The following is a 22,363-nucleotide window of genomic DNA, read 5'->3' as shown; positions in this document are numbered from 1 at the left end:
ACACACACAGCATTGTTGGTTTACAAAAAAACTAAAAAATAAACAAACATAATTCTGTTGCTCTAATACACTTGGTTTTATTGTAAAAAAACACAAGAAAACATGTTAGATGAGAATCTGAAATATGTTTATGGCATACTTCAATAAATAAAGATGATTTAGTATTCAAATGTTTTATTTTGATCATATTTTTAAATAAATTGGTCCTATATATACTTAATATATTCTCATTTTTTCATAGTGTATGTATTAATTTCAGATCTTTTACCATATACCGACATATCTAGAGGCAGAGGTTCTCAAACATTCATTGAGTGTGTTAATTTACTTAGGAGTTAATAAATGCGATCAAAAAATTGAAATTTCTTGAGGCAGTTAAAGGGTTATAAGCAAACATACACATCATGTTACCGTTATAATGCGTTACATATAAGTTATAACACTTTAGATTTCTTTGCACACATCCTTTCATTTTACTATAGTATATTTCTTTCAGAATGCAGACAGCTGGCTAACGTGCAACGACTCAAGCCCACGAATAGCTCGCGCATGTAAATATGTATTAAAGATAAATATGACAAACCTGCAATAACTTTTACACATGTACGAACTCAGAAGGCAGTCTGGCGGAGTGATCTCTGCAGCATGAAAACACACACGAGCTGCTTGTTCTCAGCGCGCTTTCTGGTCACGTGATCGCGCGTGTTTACTTCCAGGTTAGTGTCGTCATCGTGACGTTAGCGCATAGAAAAAAGATCAGCTTTTAATTTTATTGAAAAAACAAAGACATTTTTTTGTTATTAACATCCAGTGTGGGACTTATGGAGTTGTATGCATTTTGTATTTTCGGAGATGTGTTAAATCACAAAAAATATACAGCATTTATAGATGCCAAGTACCCTTTTCCTGTTAGTGAGTATACTATATATGCTTTAAATACACACCGACGTTATAAACAAATATATAATGCACAGAATAATAGTTTAGTCTTTTACAACTAACGTTAAGAGCGTTTATTTATTTCTCTGCAGGAACTGAAATCACATAATCGGATTTACAGTCATGGGGAAATGACCTACACTCATATAAAAAGTGTTCTCGTGTTCCCCAACATCACCACATGAGTTTTATTTCTTTTCTTGTCAACAATCGACACGAATAACGATTTAGATTTGAAAGAAAACAGGACTGTTGTGTTGTGTTTATGACTTCCCGTTTGGAGGGGCGGGGCCAACGCAACTCCCCCTGTGATTGGTCTAGGCGTACTGGCATGTGGATTTAAATCTACAGGCAGCGGACCAGTTTATAATAACTAACATCTACTGGCGTCTTTTTGTTTTCCCCATATGGTTCACATTAGAGACCTAGGACGCGTCTAAATATCAGTTTTGGTAAGTTGACCTAGGAGGATTGAAGGCTCTGTTCCTAATAAAGTGTAAAGGGGCTCCTCTTGTTCCTGACTATTATTGTGATTTGCTTTATGTCTTTGGACTTTCTGTTCTAGCTCAGTGGTGGAGTTGGAAAGCTAGGTGATGCTGGCTGGGCTTGCATGTATGTTCTGCTGTCTGCTCATAATCATTTCAGTGCTGATCTGATCCATTTTTCTGGCCCTCTTGTACGTTTTGCAAAGATTGAATGTTGGTGGTTATGGAGGAAAGAATGAGAACGATGGCCAGGGTCTTCAGGAGAGAGTGCCACAGGGTGTTAGACTCTGAGAGAACCACTATCCAAGGGGCAGATGGGATGCTGATGGTCCTACAACTTGCTATAGCTGGAGTAAACAAGCAGGTAATGTTGCACTGTTAGATCGATTACCAGCAGTTAAAGAAAGTTATTTTAAAAAAAATATATTATTTTAAAATGTATAGCAAAACACTTGTTTTTGAGGTCTGTAAATGAGTGTTTTATGTAGATCAGTGGTATACATTACCTTTTGAGGACAGTAAAATTTAAAAAAATGATTTCAAAGAAATTATTGAAAAAATAACTTATTTTTTAATAAACAGCAACTATTTTCAAGATGGTTGTCAAGACGGTTTCAAAGATGTTTTTTTTTTCTTCTTGTGCATCAGATTTGCACATTACAATAGTTTCTGGAAGATCACGTGACACTGAAGACTGGAGTATGCCTATTGCTTGCTGCTAATTGAGCTTGGACATAACTTGAGTTAACATTTTACAGGTTTCCTCAATCATATCCGGATGCAGCCTTTATGATGCAAGCTGAGATTGCATCTCTCAGCGATGTAATGTCAGACACATTGCACTCAATGGAGCTAGTGAAGTCTCTGTGAGGGTTAAGGGGTAGGCATGGGCCAGTATAAGTTTCTGGCGGTATGATAAACTTGAATAAAAATACCATGGTTTCACAGTACCACAGTATTGTGATTACTGCTCTAAAATGTGTTTTTTTTTTATGTCTCGTAAAACAAAACAAAACTTTTTTTTTCCATTATACACAATTTATTATATTTTAAGAAACATTTATAAAATTTTGCAACAATAGAAATGTCAAGCTAAATAGTTTAAATAAATCATCTACTTCTGCTATCTAAATTAATTTCAAAAACAGATTTCTCTCAGAATTTTATTTTAACACCTAAAATACATTTAAAAAACATGACATATACATTGGGAACAGTATAACAGCACATTTTACCGGTATTAAAACCTTAACTTTTCCAAACTGCAGTAAACCTTGAAACTGGTTATCGTCTTATGCCTAGTACGGGGTGGGGTTAGGTGAGGCCATTAAAAAGCATTGCATGCAGCTCAGATTGCATCTGCACCAGGTTTGCATCCAGACCCCTCTCGGTTTCCTCCTGATCTTAATTTACCTCTTCCACAATTTGAGGCCTTAAAAGAGCTTTAATCAGAGCAGAATAATTAAATTTGAAGTCATGGACCTTATTATTCCATGCACTGTAAAAATAGTATGTTTTCCCCAATACAAGTAATACATAATTACTTCCATTCAATAAAAAAAAATAGTTAGTGATTAAACTAAAACAAACAAACAAAAACTGGTAAGTGTGGCTTAAAATACAGTTTATTAAATGTGGCTTTCATAAGCCTTTTGGGAGGCATTTTTCTTGCTTGTATCATTTTGATTCATTTCACTGAAATCAAGATTTTGTATAATTGTAAAATCTTGATTTAAGAATTCTTAGACATTTGCACTAGAAAACAATATTTAAAGACAGAAGGAAATTTCATTTTAATCTGTGATTTTGGCTACAGTAAAATAATTTCTTTATTCTAGTTTTTGTAAATAGTTATTTAGACATTAAAAAAAAAAAAAAAATATATATATATATATATATATATATATATATATATATATATATATATATATATATATATATATATATATATATATATATATATATATATATATATATATATATATATATATATATATATACATATATACATATATTAACTTAAATTTCCTTGCAGACGTTTACATAATTTCTTTTAGGAAATCACAGTTTTGACTCCTCTTTTTTGATCAAATAATTGTAGCATTATTAACATTTTTCAAAAACAAGATCTTACCAAGCCCTAGAATTTTGAACTTTGTGGTTTTACATGAACATCAAACATGGAAATTATTCTTTTTTTATTATTATTATTTAATATTTTATTTGATTATGTGAAATTTGCAGAGTGACTTATTCTCGGTGGAACAGTCCATAAAATAACGCTGACTAACACAAATTGTAATTGAAAAAATATATGTATAACCATTTTTCGGACTGACTGTTTTGTATATCCACTTTGTGGCTTTTTAAACTCCACTTTCCTGAACTTCTGCGATAGGAAAACCAAATCATTTCACACAAATTTGGAAGGTACATTTTGTTCCGTATCTGTACATTTTCTTTGGAGTGGTTGTGCGTAATGTCCTCGTCCCTGTGTTTGCTCTTTTACTGACAGGAACGTGGGGACTTTGGCGTTGCCTTAAGTGAAGTCTTGGCTGTCTGGAAGTACTTCCTTCTGGATAAGCTCCAGTTATCCCACAAAGATATACCTCTTCCACAGAGCTATGACCTCATCCGAAAAGAGTACGACTGCTTTTTGAAGCGCACCAATACTGTGGACCTGATTGACGTCTTCAGTATGTTCAAGGAGCTTCGGTTAAATGAGGACCCCGAGGAGCCCCTAACCACAGTGAGTGCTGCCAATGGGCCTCACGTTTAGTTGTTCTAACAGTCGTCTTTCCTAAAGATGTGTAATCTGTGTTGTATTCTCATTCAATATCTAGATGCAAATGTTTCAATTTCTCTTTGGAGAAAATGAAAGTTCAGAGAAACCAAGTCAACCAGTATGTCCTGCAACTCCATCCTGCAAGGCTGCAGACTGTAGTCCACAAGTAAGTGTTGAATTTATTAGCAGAAGATTGAAAATAAGGGACAGTTCACCCAAAATGTCAAATTCTGTCATTTACTCATACTCGCTTGTTCCAAACCAGTTTCTTTCTTCTGTTGAACCCAAATGAATATATACTGAGGGGGGAAAACAGCCAATGTCTTCCATGGTATGGGTTGTTTTCACATGACGTCATTGACATCGAAATTCAGACACACGAAATTCAGATGGAGGGCAGGAAGTGATTCCTCTAACTATACTCTAGCAGTATAGCCTATTATAGTATAAAGCAGTATAGCCTAAACAGAACATTGTAGTTTTACAAACATAAAGATAAGAATGTTTATAAATGAACATCACAAAAGGCCTACAAGAATAGGCTATATCCAATATTTTTGAAGGATTGTTATATTAAAAATCATTCAATAACTTTAATAAAACTTAATTTGTTTTTGAATTAGCAGGTAATCTATATTTTTTGTATGCTCTAAAAATTATTGGTTGTTTCAAATTGATTATGGGTTGAATATAACCCAACGACCGTATTGGTTACTATTGTACTTATGCCACTGGACTTAAGAGTAGATTGTACAAATTAAATTGCAAATACATTATAATTTGTCACGAGATTGTCTTGGATACAAAACACAAAGGATTAATTAAATCTGGCACTTTTTATTCATGCTGAGTTGTTACTCTAGTTTTCTTTTCCTGGCTTGCTTTTACCTTTTGTTTCCTGTTTAATTTCACTCAGTGAGATGTGCCTCTTATGAATATCGTCTCATTCAGAATCACGAAACGAGAACGGGATGTTTTAAAAGCACTTTGTATAGTGTGTTGAAACTACGGCTACTCTTGCCCAGTTCTGTTCACAGCTGCTCTGCTGGGCTGTGATTTATGTGCGAGTAGACCCTGGGCTTTGCCACTGTTATACTGGGGGTGATGAAGTTTATGAGCTTGGCCTGTTTAGGCTTAAGGGGTTCTGGAAAAAGCCTGTCCTACCATACGACATGAGTCCAAGTCAGCTAACTGACTCATCAGTATTGCCGATCGGAAGAGTATGAAACATTCCTATTAAAAACAAACCATTTACCCTTTAGATTAACATATGTTTTTAAGTACAATCCCAATTATCCCGCTAAATTGTTATTCAATTTTCCAGATACAGAGAGTTGTCAGGAGGGTTTTTTGTTCTTATTTGGGCCTTCTGGTGAATTCAAAGAATGATCTCGCCCTCACATACACTCTGGACAATCCCAATCGCTCGCTGGGCCACATCGCCTTCACTGATCTCAGACATGCCGCCTGCGACAGCGCCTCATCTCTTTTCCTGGTGAATTATTAGAATTCTATTTATATACATGCACACTTTTTTTGTTAAAGTAGACATTTAATGTGATTGCTAATGATTTTTTTTTATGTATTTAGACAGTAACATCATTTGTCAGAGCCATACAGCTGGGAGGAAAGGGTTACGCCCCCCCTGAGTCCCACCCTTTAAGGAAGCATGTAAAGGGTTTATCGGAATTTCTCAATTTTGTTGACCAGTGTCAAGACATCTTAGGAGAAACCCCTAATCCAAGGTAAGCTTTTAATTCCTTATTTTACTGTTATTGGAATTCTGTATGTCTGAAGACAAATATCTACAACTGAATTGTAGGCTAAAGTAAGGTTGTGTGATATTTACAGTCTATGACAGTATCACAAACTTTGCTATAATAATGTATCTTGAGAGTTTGAAAGCATTCACTGAATTTAGGGTATCTGCAAAATCTGTAGTAAAAAACATTGTTTCTCTACACCCATCTGGGGTAACGCACTTATGAAATGGGAGATGCAATGAATTCATAACTGTCCTTGCTATAGATTCACAGAAATTGAGTATGTTACTCATGCTAGAGCTGTAATCAGGCCTTAAAAGTTTGGCCTGACAGGGCCAGAGCCTGACAGGCCATTTTGATTGAGAGCTTTTTAAAAGCCTCAATCTTTTCTCGCAAAACTTTTCAAGCCTTAAAAGTTAATCAGGACTTAAAAGTACTTGCCCCCTCAAAAAAATAATTCTAATTAGTTATTTCCGAGCCACATATTTCAAATAATGAGTCAAAACAAGCAGACCCAGTTATTCAACATAACTAAAACAAACTCTTTAAAAAATAAATGTATGCACAACAGACTGTTATAATATTAGTTATAAATAGAGTTTTCCAAAAGTTTTACTGTGATGTATTGTCGGTGATTGGATGTGTGTTGGATCGATTAGGTAGCTTTACATAAACAAAGCAAAATTAAGACCTGTTTAAAGTGGTTTAAGACTTACAAGACAAGATTTCAGTGAATTTAAGACTAAGGCCTAAAATTTTGTTTTTGAAATGTACAACATTTTAAGACCGGCTGTAAATGGGTTTGGGCTTTTAAAAAGCTCTCAATAAAAATGTACTGTCAGGCTCTGGCCCTGTCAGGCCTAACTTTTAAGGCCTGATTACAGCTCGAGCATGAGTAACATACTCAATTTCTTTGAATCTATAGCAAGGACAGACATGACTTCATTGCATCTCCACTTTCATTAGTGCGTTACCCCAGATGTGTGTATGAGAAACAATGTTTTTTACTACAGATTTTACATCACCTTACTTCATTCAAAGAAAACGTACTACTTTAATCTGTTTTTGTGGATCTTAAAAACGGATCCCTTCTGTCATCTATTGATGCACTGATCGCCTCTCCAGAGCAATCTTCAATGACGTCCGCACTGTTATTAATGAAATAGCCTGAATTGCTCAGGCATGTTTATCTGAGTAACATCAAAGTGCATTGTACCAAACAGCAAACGATGACCTGTCCCTCGTGAGTTTGATAACCCTGATCAAACGTCATAATCATGAGATTTTGCTGTGATAGCGTGTACTTCAAAACGTTCACGCAAATCTCGGAGATGTTTGGCAGCACAACACATAAAGCTGAGTTGAATGGATGATTGAGCCATTCAGAGTTATTTTCTGCAGTGCATCATGTGCATCAACTTCATTTTTGAAGGAAGTGCCTTGAACCTGCTGCATGTGGTCCTGTTCACCACCACGTCTTGTCTTTACTCTGATGAGAGAGTGCGAACACTGAGCCAAAAGGGGTCTTTCATCGGCCTGCTGCCCTGCCTGTGCAGCTCCCCACCTCCCAGCACCTTATGGAGTACTGTATTACCACACACAAACAGTCCGTACGGGGAAATCGGGGTCTCTCGTACAGCTAACATCTGTTTTCCCAGATGATTCTGTTACTGTAATTCCCTTGCACAAAAGCAAGGTCAGGGATTCAGGGCGGCCTCTTTCCTGCTTCAGGCCCAAATGTTTACATTTATTAATCTCTTCATATATTCACACATAAAGTGAGGTGGAGTACAGCAATAGTGTTGGTCTGGCAGGAAAATCTCTTGGAGCCTCCTAGACCACATTTTTACATGAGTTATCGAGTGGTCACATTGGATTTGAATAACGCAAAGTTGTTTTTCTGCAACCAATGCATTCGGGTATACCTTTCCTACAAATAACCAGTATTAAATCAGATTCCAAAAGTCATAAACATGAAAATATTGTTTTAGTTACTGCTGAAAAGATGACTAAAGTTGATCTACTGTATAATAAAACTGGCTTACAAATGATATACATTTGTGAGTGAATCATTGTTTTTAAAGCCAGACTTAAAGGATTTGTTTTCCCTGAAATTAAAATGTTTTTATTAATTACTCACCATCATGTTTTTTCCAAATTCCTAAGGCCTTTGTTCGTATTTGGAGTACAAAATAAGATGTGTTGGATGAAATCTGAGAGCTCCCTCATCCTCCAAAGGCGGCAATCGTCCCACCTTATTCAAAGTCTAGAAAAATACGAAAAGCATCCTTTAAAAAATAACAAAAACGTATGCCTTCAGTTGTTCAATCAGAATACTATCAAGCAGTGTACAGTGTTTATAAATGAGCCCTCGGATATCATCGAAAATATCCTAATTTATGTTCTGAACATGAAAAATAATCTCATGGGTTTGGAATGAAACAATGACTACAAATTGATCGACTGTAGATTATAACTGGCTTAATAATGATATGTGTATGTGAATCGTTGTTTTGAAAGCTAGACTTTAAAGCATTAGTTTGCCCCAAAAATGAAAATGTTATTAATTACTCCCCATCATGTCGTTTCAAACTCCTGAGGTCTTTAATCATATTTGGAAAACAAAATAAGATATTTTTGATGAAATCAGAGAGCTCCTTCATCCTCCAAAGATGGCTATCGTCCCAACTCATTCAAAGTCTAGAAAAATACAAAAAACATCCTTTAAAAAATATATGCCTTCAGTGGTTCAATAAGAATATTATCTAACAGTGAGCAGTGTTCATGAACGAGCTCTCGGCTATCATCTAAAATATCCTAATTTGTGTTCTGAACATGAACAATGATCTCTGGGATTTAATTTTCAGTTTTTAAATATCACTACGTCTAGTAATTATGTAATAACACATAAGTCACGGAATTGGAATGGAATCTATTGGTCTGCTATTAAAAAAATAAATAAGGGGAATTTTGTGATGTGTATTAAATTTAATCGCTACATTTGTTTGTTTTTTAGCACTTCCACTTAGAAATTGGTTTGCTTATGGGTACATTTCTATGAATAACAAACGGCAGTAAACAGTCAAACTAAGTGTTTATGACTATAAATAAAAATAATAAGAAAAATACCAGTTTACTACACCAATCAGCCCCAATCAAAATTCAACGGAAGTGAATGATTTCGAAAGTCTGGAGAAAATTAGGTTCCAACGTCTGGGTTCACTCTTACGTGAAAGAATGAGGTCAATACTTCATGCAATCACTTCTAGGTCTACCTGCATATAAATGTGAAAGTTATAAATGTGTTTTTTGCTAACTCTTTGCATTTTCTTGTCGCAATTAGAGAGGCTGGATGCAAACTGGTATCTAGTATTAGAGCTGCTCTGGTAAAAGGTCGCAGTGCTGGAGATCCAGTGTACCTTGCAGCTGAGGAGTCAACCAAAAGTCTCAAGGAAAGAATCGGTCAAATACATGCCATGCACACTCAGTCAACAGTTGGCACAGGAATCAGTCCAGCAAGGGTAAATCATATTGGATTTTGTTTTCTGAATTTCGCCAAATACATTTACCATGCTTATTATTAGTAAGACATGAGATGTTTACTTTATAGCCCAAAGCGTATGCTATTAACCATGCCACCGCCTATGGAGGACGAGAGACGGTGAAGGTTTTGATGGCTCTTTTGGATGAGGAGGCATTAGCTCTGCCCTGCAGGAACAAGGCAGAACTGCTCTCTGAAGATCATGCAGCTATTAATGGCAGCACTGGAGCTTGCCTACTTGCTCTTTATAAGTGAGTTACGCTACTATTACATAAAATGCATTACATATTTAGAAACACAGTTGGTAATTGAGAAACTAGACATTTTTTTAAATTTGTGCATAATTTTTGGCGAATAAAATTACAACTAAATGCTAAATATGTATAAATTTGTTCTCATTTTGTTTTTGTGTTTTAGAAATATTTATGTTTGCACGCACAAAAAAAGAATTCTTACTACTATAAAGTTTCAAATAAAAACAGTTTGTAAGGAATATGCATCTATTTTCCTGTCTGTTTTTGCAATTCGGTCACCTATGACAAGTGTGGCAAAACATTCGAGTGTATTTGCTTATTTTAAATATTTATGACTTGCCAGTTGTCAAAATGTTATCATAGGACAAAAGTCCATTCAGATTTTCTCAGTTAACTTATCTTTGACAGGTTTAACAAAAAAAGTTGATTTGTGCATACGTGTTAAGTAAAACAACTGTCTATTGCAGACATTTGTTTTTGTTTGCATGTCAACGCCTTCTTTTAATCTTGGGTTATTCAGCTTGTTCTCTTTCTACTTTGTGCCTATAGATCTCCAGAAGCCCCCACGGGATCTTCTCCAAAGAGTTTACGGAACCGCGTCTTGAGCCAACAAGAACATATCAAGTCCAAGGTAAAGAATCATCAGGGTTGTAAGCAGAGACCCCGGTCTCAAATAGCAGTCAAACAAAAATTGAATGTGACACTTGATTTTTAAAACGGACAGCAAGTAATGCACATTCACGAGCTATATCATCTGCTTCCCTTGTTTTGTAATGTGCACATTTATACAGCTGTTTTTATGCATAGTGCTTGTGCAGCAGGTTTTCCTGTTATATGTTAAAACAGCCACTGAGTGTGAAATTTGGTGTAGTACAGCACACTCCAAACTCTATCCAATAACCTCTGGCAGTGATGCATGCTATCACACTAATACACATCTTCTCCAGTAAACATTTAAAATGCCTCGCTGGTCTTGGAAGATTACATTAGCATGTGCTTAAAATTTAGGATTGTTTTTTGGCCTTGTAAGGATTTATTTTACTATTTTTCTCATAAAATTCTTGAAAGGAATAAATCCCTTAATATGAAACAACTGCTTGAATGGCAACTAAATGATGCCTGTCATGAAGCTTGTTTCTAAAATGAACTTTAACTAGTCTCTGGATTGCTAATACGTTTTAAATGTGGTGATAAATGGCGTTTACATTTCTTCCTTTTTTTTTTTTTTTTTTTGGACCTGGGCATCTTCACCAACGAGAAATGGTGAGCTCTCTGTAAACATGTATGCTGGGTGCATTTTGTTAAAAGGCTTCTTTATTTGATTGCAATAGCAGATGTCTCTTTAGACCTCCACTTTCTGGCCGCCTTCCTGTGTTAGTGAGCAGTAATGGTCCCCAGGCAGCTCACCGCTTCCTGAACTGGACGGGCGGAAGCTTTCTGCATCAATTTCACTTTGAACATGCCATATCAGTGGCGTTACTCAGCTAGCAAGGGAAACTTGAAAGGTTATTGTTTCCTGTTGTCTGCAGAATGACTTTATCCAGTCATACTCCAATAGTTTCATCACAAACTGACATCGATTGGCACAAGAACTTCCTCCAGCAGTAGAGAGAGATTATATAAAGTAGAGTTATGCTGAAAGGTTTAACGAACTCCTAATGAACCCCACACTAGCACCAGTACTCTGAGGGCCGCTATTATACATATTAAAAGACGGAGGTACATGTTTACAACATGTTAGGATATATTTGTCTGTAAATGTTCATTGATAATGTGCTCAAAACAGACCTCTGATATTATAACTTGTATTGAGTTAGCCCAACTCAAGTTCTCAATTCTGGTCTTCGGGCCCCCCCACCCTGCACATTTTGTATGTCTCTTATTTGACACACAAGGATCAGTTCATGTTTTTTTTTTTTTTGGTAATTAGCTGAAGATCTGAATCAGGTGTCTTAAGTAAGGAAGACATACCAAATGTACAGGTAGGGGAGTCCCGAGGACCGGAATTGAGAACAGTGACCTACATGCAGGTGTAAACAGGATGTTTTTGGAAAAAATAAAAGTACATGCACAAAAATTAACTTTTAGATAATATACAGTTAAGCCAAGTAACAACTTTGTTCCTAAGAATTTTTTTTAAAGATTTTCAATCATGTTTAGTTCAGGACTCTGGACTGGCCATTTCATTACTGTTTTTAGCTTCCATTTTGCAGTATTGTGTGGCTCATTGTCCAGCATGAACATTGCTGGCTGATTGGACAATAAATGCAGGGAAGAAACTGCATGTTGCTGAGGGAGATTTTAATAAACATTTGCATCGACTCCCCACTCCTACTACAAAAAATCCAACCTTGACCCTGCACCCACTTGGATTCAGCCTTTCCTTAATTTGATGACAAACATGTTCCCTTCATGTTCTTATTTGACACGCAAGGTTCAGTCCATGGATCTCTCTTGTTAACTAACTGATAATCTGTTGTCTTAAGTAAGGAAGACATACAAAATGTGCAGGGCAGGGAGTCCCAAGCACCGGAATTAAGAACCACTGACCTAAATGCAGATGTTATTGGAATGTTTTGAAAAACAATAAAAGTACATCCACAAAAATTTACTTTCCGTTAATATACAGTGGAGCCAACTCTGTCACAACTTTTGTTCTGAAGGATTTTCCAGAGATTTTCAACCCAGCTTAGTTCAGGACTGGCCATTTCAGTACTTTACTGTTTTCAGCTTCCATCCAATCCAACCTTGACCTTGCACCCACTTGTATTCAGCCTTTCCTTATTTTGATGCCAAACATGTTCCCTTAAAATTAAAGGTTATTCTCTCAACTTTAGGTACTAATGTAAAGAAAAAAATGGTAAAGACTACATATAGCCAATATACACAAAGTTCTTCTCTAATCTTTAAGGATTAAATGTGTTTGAAATGCATACTCTACACTAACAAGAATGGTATTTGTATGAATGTTTATGAACTTTTTAGTTTTGCTTAGACTATGTCAGAACAGTCTAACAAAATCATGGGTCTCTCGTCTCTTCAATTCATTCATACACCTTACAATCGACTGTAAAATTCTCAGCTGACCACTTTGATTTAGTGTTAACTCAATTTAGGGTTGTATTGTGTAATACAACATTGGTTATGTAGTGCTGTGTCAGCTGACTCGCAGGATTTGTCCAGGGACAGGTGTTATTCAACTGTGTGTCATTTAATTGTTTGCTTCACAAGCACGCAGACACACCCCTCATTTTATTGAAGGCTTAATGATGACGTTCATATCAGAGCGAGCTGCTGTTGGACCCAGCCTGTCGCAGTTTTTCTTGGGCTCACTGTTGGCCTGCAGTCAGCGCTGCCCAACGTACCATATAAGCCTCCCATACGAAAGCACCCAGTCTGAGCGATACTGTTGTTTTAGGTGCTCTTTTGAGAAAGTGCTTTGAAAAGCGGCACTCGCGCTTTGATCCCCCACCAACATACACCCACCCCCCCCTTTTCTCTATGCTTTGCAGTCCCACCCAATTATGCCTGCAGTATTTTTTACTTTGCTGAATTCCACACTCCTACTGCGGCCGACTAGCCTGAAGGGAGAGAGCCTTGAATCCTGATAATCCTTAGCAGGGATGGATCAAAGGCCCTGAAAGAGGTGGATCAGCGCTTCTCTGGGACCCTTGAGACCTTAGAAGTTCACTACGCCTGTGCAAGCTACCATTTCCTTATTTCATGCTTCTCACGCCGGCTTCTGGACCGCAATATTTGTTCTTATTTGTGCTTATAAGATTTTAGATGTGGTCATTTTCTCCCATGTTGTATCAGCAGTCCGTAACAATAAGGATGACCTAAGAGCATTACGAGGGCCTGTTTTCACATGGCATTTATATTTGTTTTCATCAGTCAGACCACAAGCCAGCACTGTTAATTACAGGTGGATAGAATCTATAAAAAATATTTTAAGCTTCTCAATTTTGACCACTTCCAGAGGTAGTCGAAAATGCATTTCATCACTTTACAAGGATCTTAACAATGCAAATGCAAGTGGTCACAGATGCATGTTAAGATCTGTGGAAAACCATAATGCATCTCAGCTGACCACTTTTGATTTGATCACTGAAAATGCAGAGTTAATCCAAATGAAAACAAGGCCTAAGAATGTTTTGGAAATGTTTTTTTTTGTTTTTTTTCTGTGCAGCTATTGTTCACAAGAAAATCACTTCAACATTTTATTCTTGTTTAATTTCCTCACATTTGTCTCATAAGCCACTTATTTATTCTCTCTTTAGGTTGTGCGGCCAACAATTCGTTCTCAGTTTGCATGTACATACAAGGAAGAGGAGCTGCCCCTCAACCGGGTGCTGGAGTTTCCCAGCACTAGCCAAATTCCCACCTGTGTGCACCCTGCACCCAAAAAAGCCAGCTCTGAGAGTGACAATGGGATGGACAATAGATTCAAAGGTAGTGTCTTTGCTAAGTTCATGCAATCACTATAAATAGCTGTTGTTTTGTTGTTGTTGCTGTTTTTGATGATGATGTGTGGACGTTTTTAAGAACACAGATTTTAAATTTGACAGTTTTAGCTGCTAAAATGCTCTAAGAATCTATAGCCATAATATTGATCACTCACCCCATAAAAAAACAATAATGAAAAAAAGCCCAATCAAGGGTTCACTAGAATGTTCCACCTCCTGCAACCAAAATATGTGTTCAAGTAATTTCTTTCTTTCTTTTCTTAAACGAGGGGGCTCAGTTCTTAGTGTACTGAATAACCTTCATGCTTGGTCTGTTTGCTGCGGACGCACATGCAGAAGTGCTCCCCTTTTCTGACGCCACACGGTCGGAAAGATGCCCAGGTCCACCTCAACAGCCCGGGCCTCGATCCCTGCCCAGTCCCTGCTTGGGGACTGGTACTTAAGATCAACCTTTTAAACGATTCCCCATCCCATAAAACCTGGCCGCCCCCACATCTGTTGTAAAAACCCAAAGAGCACACGCTCCTCTCCCCCCTACTCGTTTTTGTGGGAACGCAGGCTTTGCTCCACCAGGTTACATGACAAATGTTCAGTTTCACTGCTGTAAAATAAACACACCGCCTGTTAAAGTGCAGACTAACGTCAGCAATTTCATCATAACCTTTTCTACCCTTCCGCCCTCAGCCCTCCCTTCTTTCATTTTAATTTCTGTTCATTGTATTACCTTCTCAAAATCCACTGTTTTTCTTTTTGTCCCCCCTTTCTGTTTTTTTGTGTGGATCTGGACCCAGAGGCCACAAACTTAAGGTGTGAAGGTCCTGGCCAATCCGCTCTGGGGGAACATAGTGGAAATGCCTGGAACCAAACAGGTGGGAAGTCAACCCAGCCAGAACCGCTCAGAAGAGCAACCGGGACCTTGAAGAGAAAGCTCGCCAATAGAGAGTGCACTGAGCAGGGAAGAGAGGAGAACCAGCCCCCTCAGAAAAGGCCCCCTGCCAAGGCAGCCACTGGAGGCCCGGGGAAAAGGAACAATAAAGCTGTCAGCAAGAAGCTCATTGCTGGTCAGGGCAAACTGACTGGCTTTTTCAGATTGTAATTCACTCACCTGTCTCTTATTGACGATGCTCCGTTTTGGGACCATTGTTGCATTTTATTTATTTGTAGTTTAAATGCATTTAAAGGGATAGATCAACTGAAATTTAAACAGGTTGTTTAAAACCTTTTTTTTTTTTTTTTTTTGGAGCAAAACATCAAATGATTTTACTCTCCCTTTTAATGCAATTTAGATCACATGAACATCACTGAGAGCTTTTCTACAGATAATTGTGTGTGCGTGCGTGTGTGATGTACATCATTGAAGTTGGCAAAGAAACGCAGGCAGAGTGATATTGGTGTACCTTTTATGATGTATTTCTTTGTCCTCCTTAAACACGAATTGTACTCTGCAGGTTTTAATAAACTTTATTTCAGTATTTCTTAAATCATACATTTCTGCTCGTCATGTTTATATTTGGAGTGTCTTGCAAGATCAAGGGATGGCTGGGAACATCATGTAGATAATTTGTCAGCTGCTCCATTTTCAAGCTTGCCAGCAGGGCCTGTATACTCTCCCTACCATGCACCTCAGCACTGTAAAGAGGAAGAGTAAAAAAAAAGGCATTTTGTTTATTCATCTTCCACTTTCAAAGCCTACCCAAGTATCCTGACACTTGGATGGGCAGAATTTCTCATGTAAACATGTATTTTTATAAACAGTTTTTCCCCCCACCTTCATTGTAAAACAATCTCTATCTACACGAAACTGCAAAAATACACCATGATCCACTATCAAAGGCTTGCAGATTCTGCCATCTGAAGCTTCACACTGATGCAATCACCATAGTGATGACAGACAATCACATCCAGCTTAGACTGTGACACAAAAATGGCGCAGTAGTAATGTAAAGACTGATCATAAGGCACTAGGTGATAACCAAACATGATTATAAGCTTTTCCTCCATTTTTAGAATTAACATTCATGCCCTATGTGGGGTTAGAATAAAGCTGGCCAATCAGAGAGGAGAAAACAGCACACACAGAATTTCTGAAAAACTTTACCCAGGACTGATTTTTTAATAAGTTAGAGTTTCAGTCACCTGATACTGTGTTTTCACGTGGACAAACAGCCAAAACTTTAAAAATGACCCCTGTTTGTGTGGACAAGACCTAAATCAAGACTGAGTTTTTTACAGAGTTCGCTTCTAACCTGCTCCAACACACCTACCTGTAAACATAACATTCTCCTAGAGACTTATTAAGGTTTTAATCATCAGAGATGGAAAGCTTTGGAGAAAGGTAAATCTGTAGGCCAAATGAAGGAATGTGAAACAAAGATTGCCTACTAAGGATGTTTCAAATTAAACCCTCTGATGGTGTGCAATTAGCAGGCAACAATGAATTCTGGCTGAAAAGCTCCTTTTGACAATATTGATTTATTTTTGTAATATTTGAAAAATATTTTTAAAAATTTGAACTGGAGGACTACTTCATGAGCGCATTAATTTAAAAAAAATATCAATGGAGAGGAAGATAATGTATGAATCCTGCTTACTGTCGATGTCCCGCCTGCCCACTGGAATGACATCTTCTACGTTACGTTGCTCATCCATCGTGCTGAATCCATCCAGAGCATGCTCTAACCCATGTGGCAGCAGCTCAGAGAAGGTTCTCGAAAAGGCGAGGTTTCCCTCCCTCCCTCCTTTAATTCCTGTGTCCTGGCGGAAAAGGGAAAGACATTTTTTTTTTTGTCAGTGCATGAGATCTTGGAACATCCAGTTGAACAAGCTAAACCCCAAACACTGCTCCCTCTACAGTCACTATTCTTGCTGTTTGAAAATCTGCAAGTACACCTGGAGATGTTTAAGTTAATTTGAACAACACACGCCCAAGGGCAGCCTCAAGATCCCTCTCCATAACTATTCCAAAACTACTGGAGCAGAGCCGGTGCATGGAGCCCCACATGGAAGAAATGTCAAATTGCGACAAAGTTTCCCATGCCTTGCTTAGCCAATTTTCACAATATCACCCTGGGTCCTTTTATCCATAGATTCCATTTCCCCTCTTGTGACTGTGTCCTTCCCATAGTCCTCTTATACTATTCCATTACTACACTGATAATTGTAGCAATGTGAGGACTCTGTCTTGAATTGAAAAAGCTTAGTTAGATATCCATGGAAAGGTCTCTTAAGTCTTAGCACACTGGCGAAATTGATACAATGGCACAGTACGGGAGCAATCATTACTTGAATCTGACTAAAATTACATTTTTAAGGTGCATGTAAATGTATGAGGTTGACAAAAACATAAAAATCTCACTTGTGTTTGGGAAAAAGGCAATAAAACTCAAGAAACGTGTATGCAAATACTTACCGCAAGTATGAAGATTCGTTTTGTTCCATCTTCATCCACCAATCTACCCTCTATGATGGGGTGTCTTCTGAAGGGAAGCTGCCCAGGTCCTAATTCACTTATATCATCTTCTCCTGCTACTGAAACCATTCTTTCTTGGTCCGTATGTTCTTCGTCCATCTTAAATTTGGGCAAAGCCATTGAGCGAGTAGTCAGCTCAACAAAAAGTGCAAGTGCAAAGATGATTATGTAGGAAGATGCCATGATCTTCGGCTGTGATGGTTGCAGAACCTAGCTTTGCACTTGCATGTGTGGTGCGAGTCAATTTCGTGCTTTTATAGTGCGTGACGATGTTGACTGTTTAGATCTTTTCAATTTTATTTGAGTTATTGGTGATGTCTGTGGTTCTCCTTTGGAGAAAAGTCATCCACCTTGACATATAGGTGAATGACCTTCCACAGGGGAGATATTGAGAGATTATTTTTTAATGTTTTTTTTTTCTGAGAGAACCCACTGTGGTTTTGTAGAATGCTACACGGGCCTCAAAGAAGGCAGAATACCTGTTGTGAGCCCTCATCATCTATCAGATAACACCAATTCCCTTGATGCCCCCTCCTCATTGTACCTAATATCTTCCTGTCCTTTTTTTGTTTGTAGGTCAGACTGGAATAATATGTAATTTTACCACAGGTACCCCTTGATCTCTATTTAGAAACATGGGCTTGTATTTGTGGCATTCAGTCTCTCGCAGCATTTTAATTCTTTCAAGAACAATCTGAAAGGTTTGTCATAGATGTTTACACTGTCCAGTCATACATTTAAAATGGAACCTGAGCAAAAACCTGTCACAGTGCACGCACTCTCAGGTTGTATGCAACTTGCAGCACCAGACGAGATGGAATCTAATGAAACCACAAGTTTTACCTTTCATTGCCAATGGTAATTTAAAATTAAATCTAAATTGTCACTGTTTGTTCCAGTCACAGTCCTGTAGTGTACTTCACAAGAAATCAGAAGTGTATTTGCACTGTTCTCCAAGGTTCTTATGAAAACACAAGGGCTTTCCTTATTAATATCATAGAGGGTGTTGCTGCACAGGCTAGAAGAAATGGGACATGAATAATAGTTATTGAACTCAGCTGAAGTGATTTTACTTGGAACACTCAGCCTTTATTTAGTGAGTATTTGTGTTGGAGTGAGAGAGCCTCTACCGAAGGACTCAACTGGTCTATGGAGACATGGTTGTTCCAGCAAGAGCACAACTGAACTTCAGAGTTTGACGCTCTATTATTGTAACCTCTTTCGCTGTTGCCACTTCACTTTCTGACTTCTCTCACCCTTCAGAGCGACATATTCTCACCTTTGATTACCCTTACAACCATAATCTAATGTTCTGAGGTGCAATTTCATGCTAACATACGTAGATATTTCATGGCTTAGTAGCTGCCAAGGTAAAACACTTGTTCATTTGTGGTCTAGCTTTAGTTTTTTTGGCAAAGTTGTTGAACCTTTAACCTCAGCATAATTGACTTGTTAGCTAGACAGCTCTATAGATACTGTTTTGTTAATGTACTGCTTAGCAATGTCACAGTGGTTTCACAGGGATTTATTGGGTAAACAAGACTGAATTATCAAATTATCAAAATTATCAAAAACTGGTGATTGTGATGTTTTACTGTATGTTATTGATTTTTTTATCTAAAGAAAATTCATTCATTTTCTTTTCAGCTTAGTCCCTTTATTAATCCAGGGTCGCCACAGCAGAATGAACCGCCAACTTATCTAGCACATGTTTTATGCACCGCATGCCCTTCCAGCTGCAACCCATCACTGGGAAACATCCATACACACTCATTCACACTCATAAACAACGGACAATTTAGCCTACCCAATTCACCTGTACCGCATGTCTTTGGACTGTAGGGGAAACCGGAGCACCCGGAGGAAACCTCAAGAAAATGTTTTGCTAAATTATTTTAAGTCATTCAGTGATGAATAATGATGGAAAAGCTGAAAAAAACCCTGTTAATGATAATGTTTAGTTATTTTCTTAAATAAACTGCAATGCTTAATCAGTTATCAATTTATTTCTGCAAAATTTACTTGTACATCTATGCACAGATGCCCAAAGTAGGGTATGCAGGCCAAAGTTGGCCCAATGTAACCTTTGATTAAGCCCGCCATCCCATCTGAAAAGAGAAGGAGAATAATGGGGTGTTGGCTGGGGCGAATTCCTTTGACAGAGATTGTCATTTTGAATTTAACGTAAATTTTGTATCTTTGATTTATTGCTGAGCTACAAAAAAATACAACTTTATTAAATTATTCAGTTCAATGTTGTAAATGAATCAGACTTTTAAAATGTAAATGCTGTCACTTGACAGAGGACAATACACAAGACTTCGGTGAGCAAATCAAGGTATAGGAAGGAGCAGCTAGACTAGTGTATTTAGCATTGATCGCCATTGTGTTATAAAAAGGATTGTTTATGTTTTTACTGTAATAATTTAAAAATGCTAAAAATGATACTGCATTAGTTAATACAATTTAAATATTACCAAATAACTTTCAGATCATTTATAGTGCAACGTTTTATTTTAAAGGTTCTATTGTGGAACATCAGAAATACAGCTATAGACTTGTACCCCTAAGTACAAAATTTTACTTCCACTTTTTTTTCCTGACACTGTATTCAGTTTCATGCTACTGCAGAGGTTCTCTGCATTTGTAGTATGTGCTTTGGGAGCACAGATTGATGGGATAGTTTATTGCTCATTTGCAAGTCTATCCTTTTGCCTCAAAAAAGGAAACGTGAACATCCTGTAACTTAATCATTGCACTTCAATGGAAATCCATTTGTGTCCTAAATACTTTGCATAGAATTTACCAGAGGTGAGATAGAATATGTAATGACATCACAATTTTGGCTTTATTTTTTCTTCATCTTTTAAACAAAATCACGTTTGAATTTCTTGAATTCTGCCATGGCCTCATCTCGCCCCATCTCTCACCTCATAGTCTCTGCCTTTGATAGATCACATATCCACTCCAAAATTGGCAGCTGAAATACCCAGTAATGGAGAAGAAAGCGTGGTCTGAATGACATTTTGTGTGTGTGTGTGTGTGGTATAAAGTTACGTTCAATTATGGTGGCTGACTCAAAGCTATTCCACTCATTGCCGGTTTGAATTAAAAGTCACATGTAGATGCTTCTCTTTCGAGGAAAAGCATTAATTCTTCAGCAGAACTGGAGCTGTGTGGTGTTTAAATAATGCAGCAAAAAAAATGGGACTGAGAAAATGTACTGAAAGATTTAAGCTGTGGGACCAATGAACGAAGCACTTTGTCAGGAAGCATCTCATGGGAACATTTAGTTCCTTCACTTCTCATATCAGGGGGCACTGCTGTAAAGTGGTCTTGTGGTCAACAGGGATGACATCACCAGTATCATCACCATATTCCCCAACGGATGCCAAAAGGACTGGATATGTTACCCCTTCCCATTTTGTTGAGCATGTCAACAGAAACTTTACATTTCCATTCTCAGAAGACTTTAAAATAAACCAGCTTCTGGTCATCTTTCGGGAAACCAGAAGAATTTACGGTCACAATTCCTTGGTAATCTACCCATTGATCATGTTACCAGATTATTTTCTTTGCTCGTCTGTTGTTTGGTGGTGTAGTAAATGATGGGTTCAGGACTGAAGGGGCCTGATGAGGGCTCAACCGGACCATGGTGGACCGGGATGGGGTTAGCTTCTTTGTTGCCCATAGAACAGACCATGATTTCCAGGAACAATGCAGCTGATGAGAAACTCTCCAAGGAAAATATGGCTCTGACATCATGGGTTCTTAAAGCTCGCAGCTGAGCCAACACTCTTGCCAAAATCAGCTCTCAGTGAATTTCCACTGCTGATCGAGGAAGCGATCTAGAGGTAGAGGGTGAAGGGGAGCATGTAGGGGCATGGATGTTGCCTGCTACCTCCTATACATTTGTAGGGATGTAAGTAGAGTGACTGGAGAGCTTTGAAGAGAACTGATATCAGCTGATACTGTTCTCCAGCATAACAGTTCTTAATTGCTAATACTTACACATGCCATTTAGCTTTGGTTATGCATTTAACGTTAGGGATGCAACACCGTCTGTGTAAACAGGATATATTGATTTGATCCGTCAGGGTTAATTTAGATTGCAGAAAGTGGGTTAGGGGTATGCCATTTTTGTGCTAATATAGTGGTGCCAAATGGAAACACTTAGTTGAGTTTTGGGTGGGGCTATATGTTGGACCAGTGGATGATCAACTTGGGATATGAAAGTATTTGGAAATAGATTTCAAATTAACCTATTTAAAATGTAACAAGTACCAGGTTACCACCATTTTTGTATTGTACAGGCTGTCTGTTTTTTGTAGATGTAATATTTGGTATGATTTTTGATAGCATATCATAAAGTCTGTTTTCAAAAAACAGACAGCTGTATCTGTTAGTCAGTGTTACAGCTTGTGCTTGATTGCAGAACTGGCAGTTTGACACTTACGTATTTGTCTATCAAAACAACAGAAAGCAGTTCCAGTACACACCTGAGTCTGATTATGATATCTGAACACATGGTGTTTTGAATGAATTTCTTTCCTCAATGATTGTTTAAGCTTGCATTGTAAAGTTGCCAGATGTTGCAGATCACCTGTCTAATAGAGAGAAAGAGAGAGAACTAAGCTGCATGTGTTTTAAATAGATGCTGC

General features: G+C 37.6%; 3 protein-coding genes across 4 annotated transcripts in view; 1 reads left to right on the top strand and 2 right to left on the bottom strand.

The window, feature by feature from the left end:
- Window positions 1-22,363, bottom strand: part of nup37 (nucleoporin 37) — a gene marked incomplete at its 5' end in the record, with an annotated part of 42,741 nt that overhangs the window by 15,999 nt on the left and 4,379 nt on the right. The window contains 1 exon segment of the mRNA NM_001002619.1: window positions 8,113-8,238.
- On the top strand, window positions 1,299-15,717 carry parpbp (PARP1 binding protein). 2 transcript variants are annotated; one of them, NM_001040380.2, is made up of 11 exons: window positions 1,299-1,391; window positions 1,631-1,788; window positions 3,940-4,173; window positions 4,268-4,375; window positions 5,534-5,704; window positions 5,800-5,954; window positions 9,316-9,493; window positions 9,583-9,764; window positions 10,317-10,398; window positions 14,048-14,219; window positions 15,025-15,714. In NM_001040380.2, the coding sequence occupies exons 2-11, from the start codon at window positions 1,636-1,638 to the stop codon at window positions 15,327-15,329; spliced, it is 1,740 nt and encodes a 579-aa protein (NP_001035470.2). In that variant the 5' UTR covers window positions 1,299-1,391; window positions 1,631-1,635; the 3' UTR covers window positions 15,330-15,714. The 2 variants fall into 2 exon arrangements, with proteins under 2 accessions (NP_001035470.2, XP_017210590.1); XM_017355101.4 differs by having other exon boundaries at window positions 1,306-1,391; window positions 1,505-1,788; window positions 15,025-15,717.
- pmch (pro-melanin-concentrating hormone) lies at window positions 15,715-17,924 on the bottom strand. The gene is given in 3 exon segments (NM_001202542.1): window positions 15,715-15,862; window positions 16,825-16,987; window positions 17,643-17,924. Coding segments are annotated over 3 exon segments (456 nt in total). The 5' UTR covers window positions 17,886-17,924; the 3' UTR covers window positions 15,715-15,812.

The sequence above is a fragment of the Danio rerio genome, chromosome 4, assembly GCF_049306965.1.
Source record: "Danio rerio strain Tuebingen ecotype United States chromosome 4, GRCz12tu, whole genome shotgun sequence".
NCBI classification, from domain to species: Eukaryota; Metazoa; Chordata; class Actinopteri; order Cypriniformes; family Danionidae; genus Danio; species Danio rerio.
The sequence above is the reverse complement of the archived record's forward strand: the minus strand, read 5'-3'. Positions and strand labels throughout refer to the sequence as shown.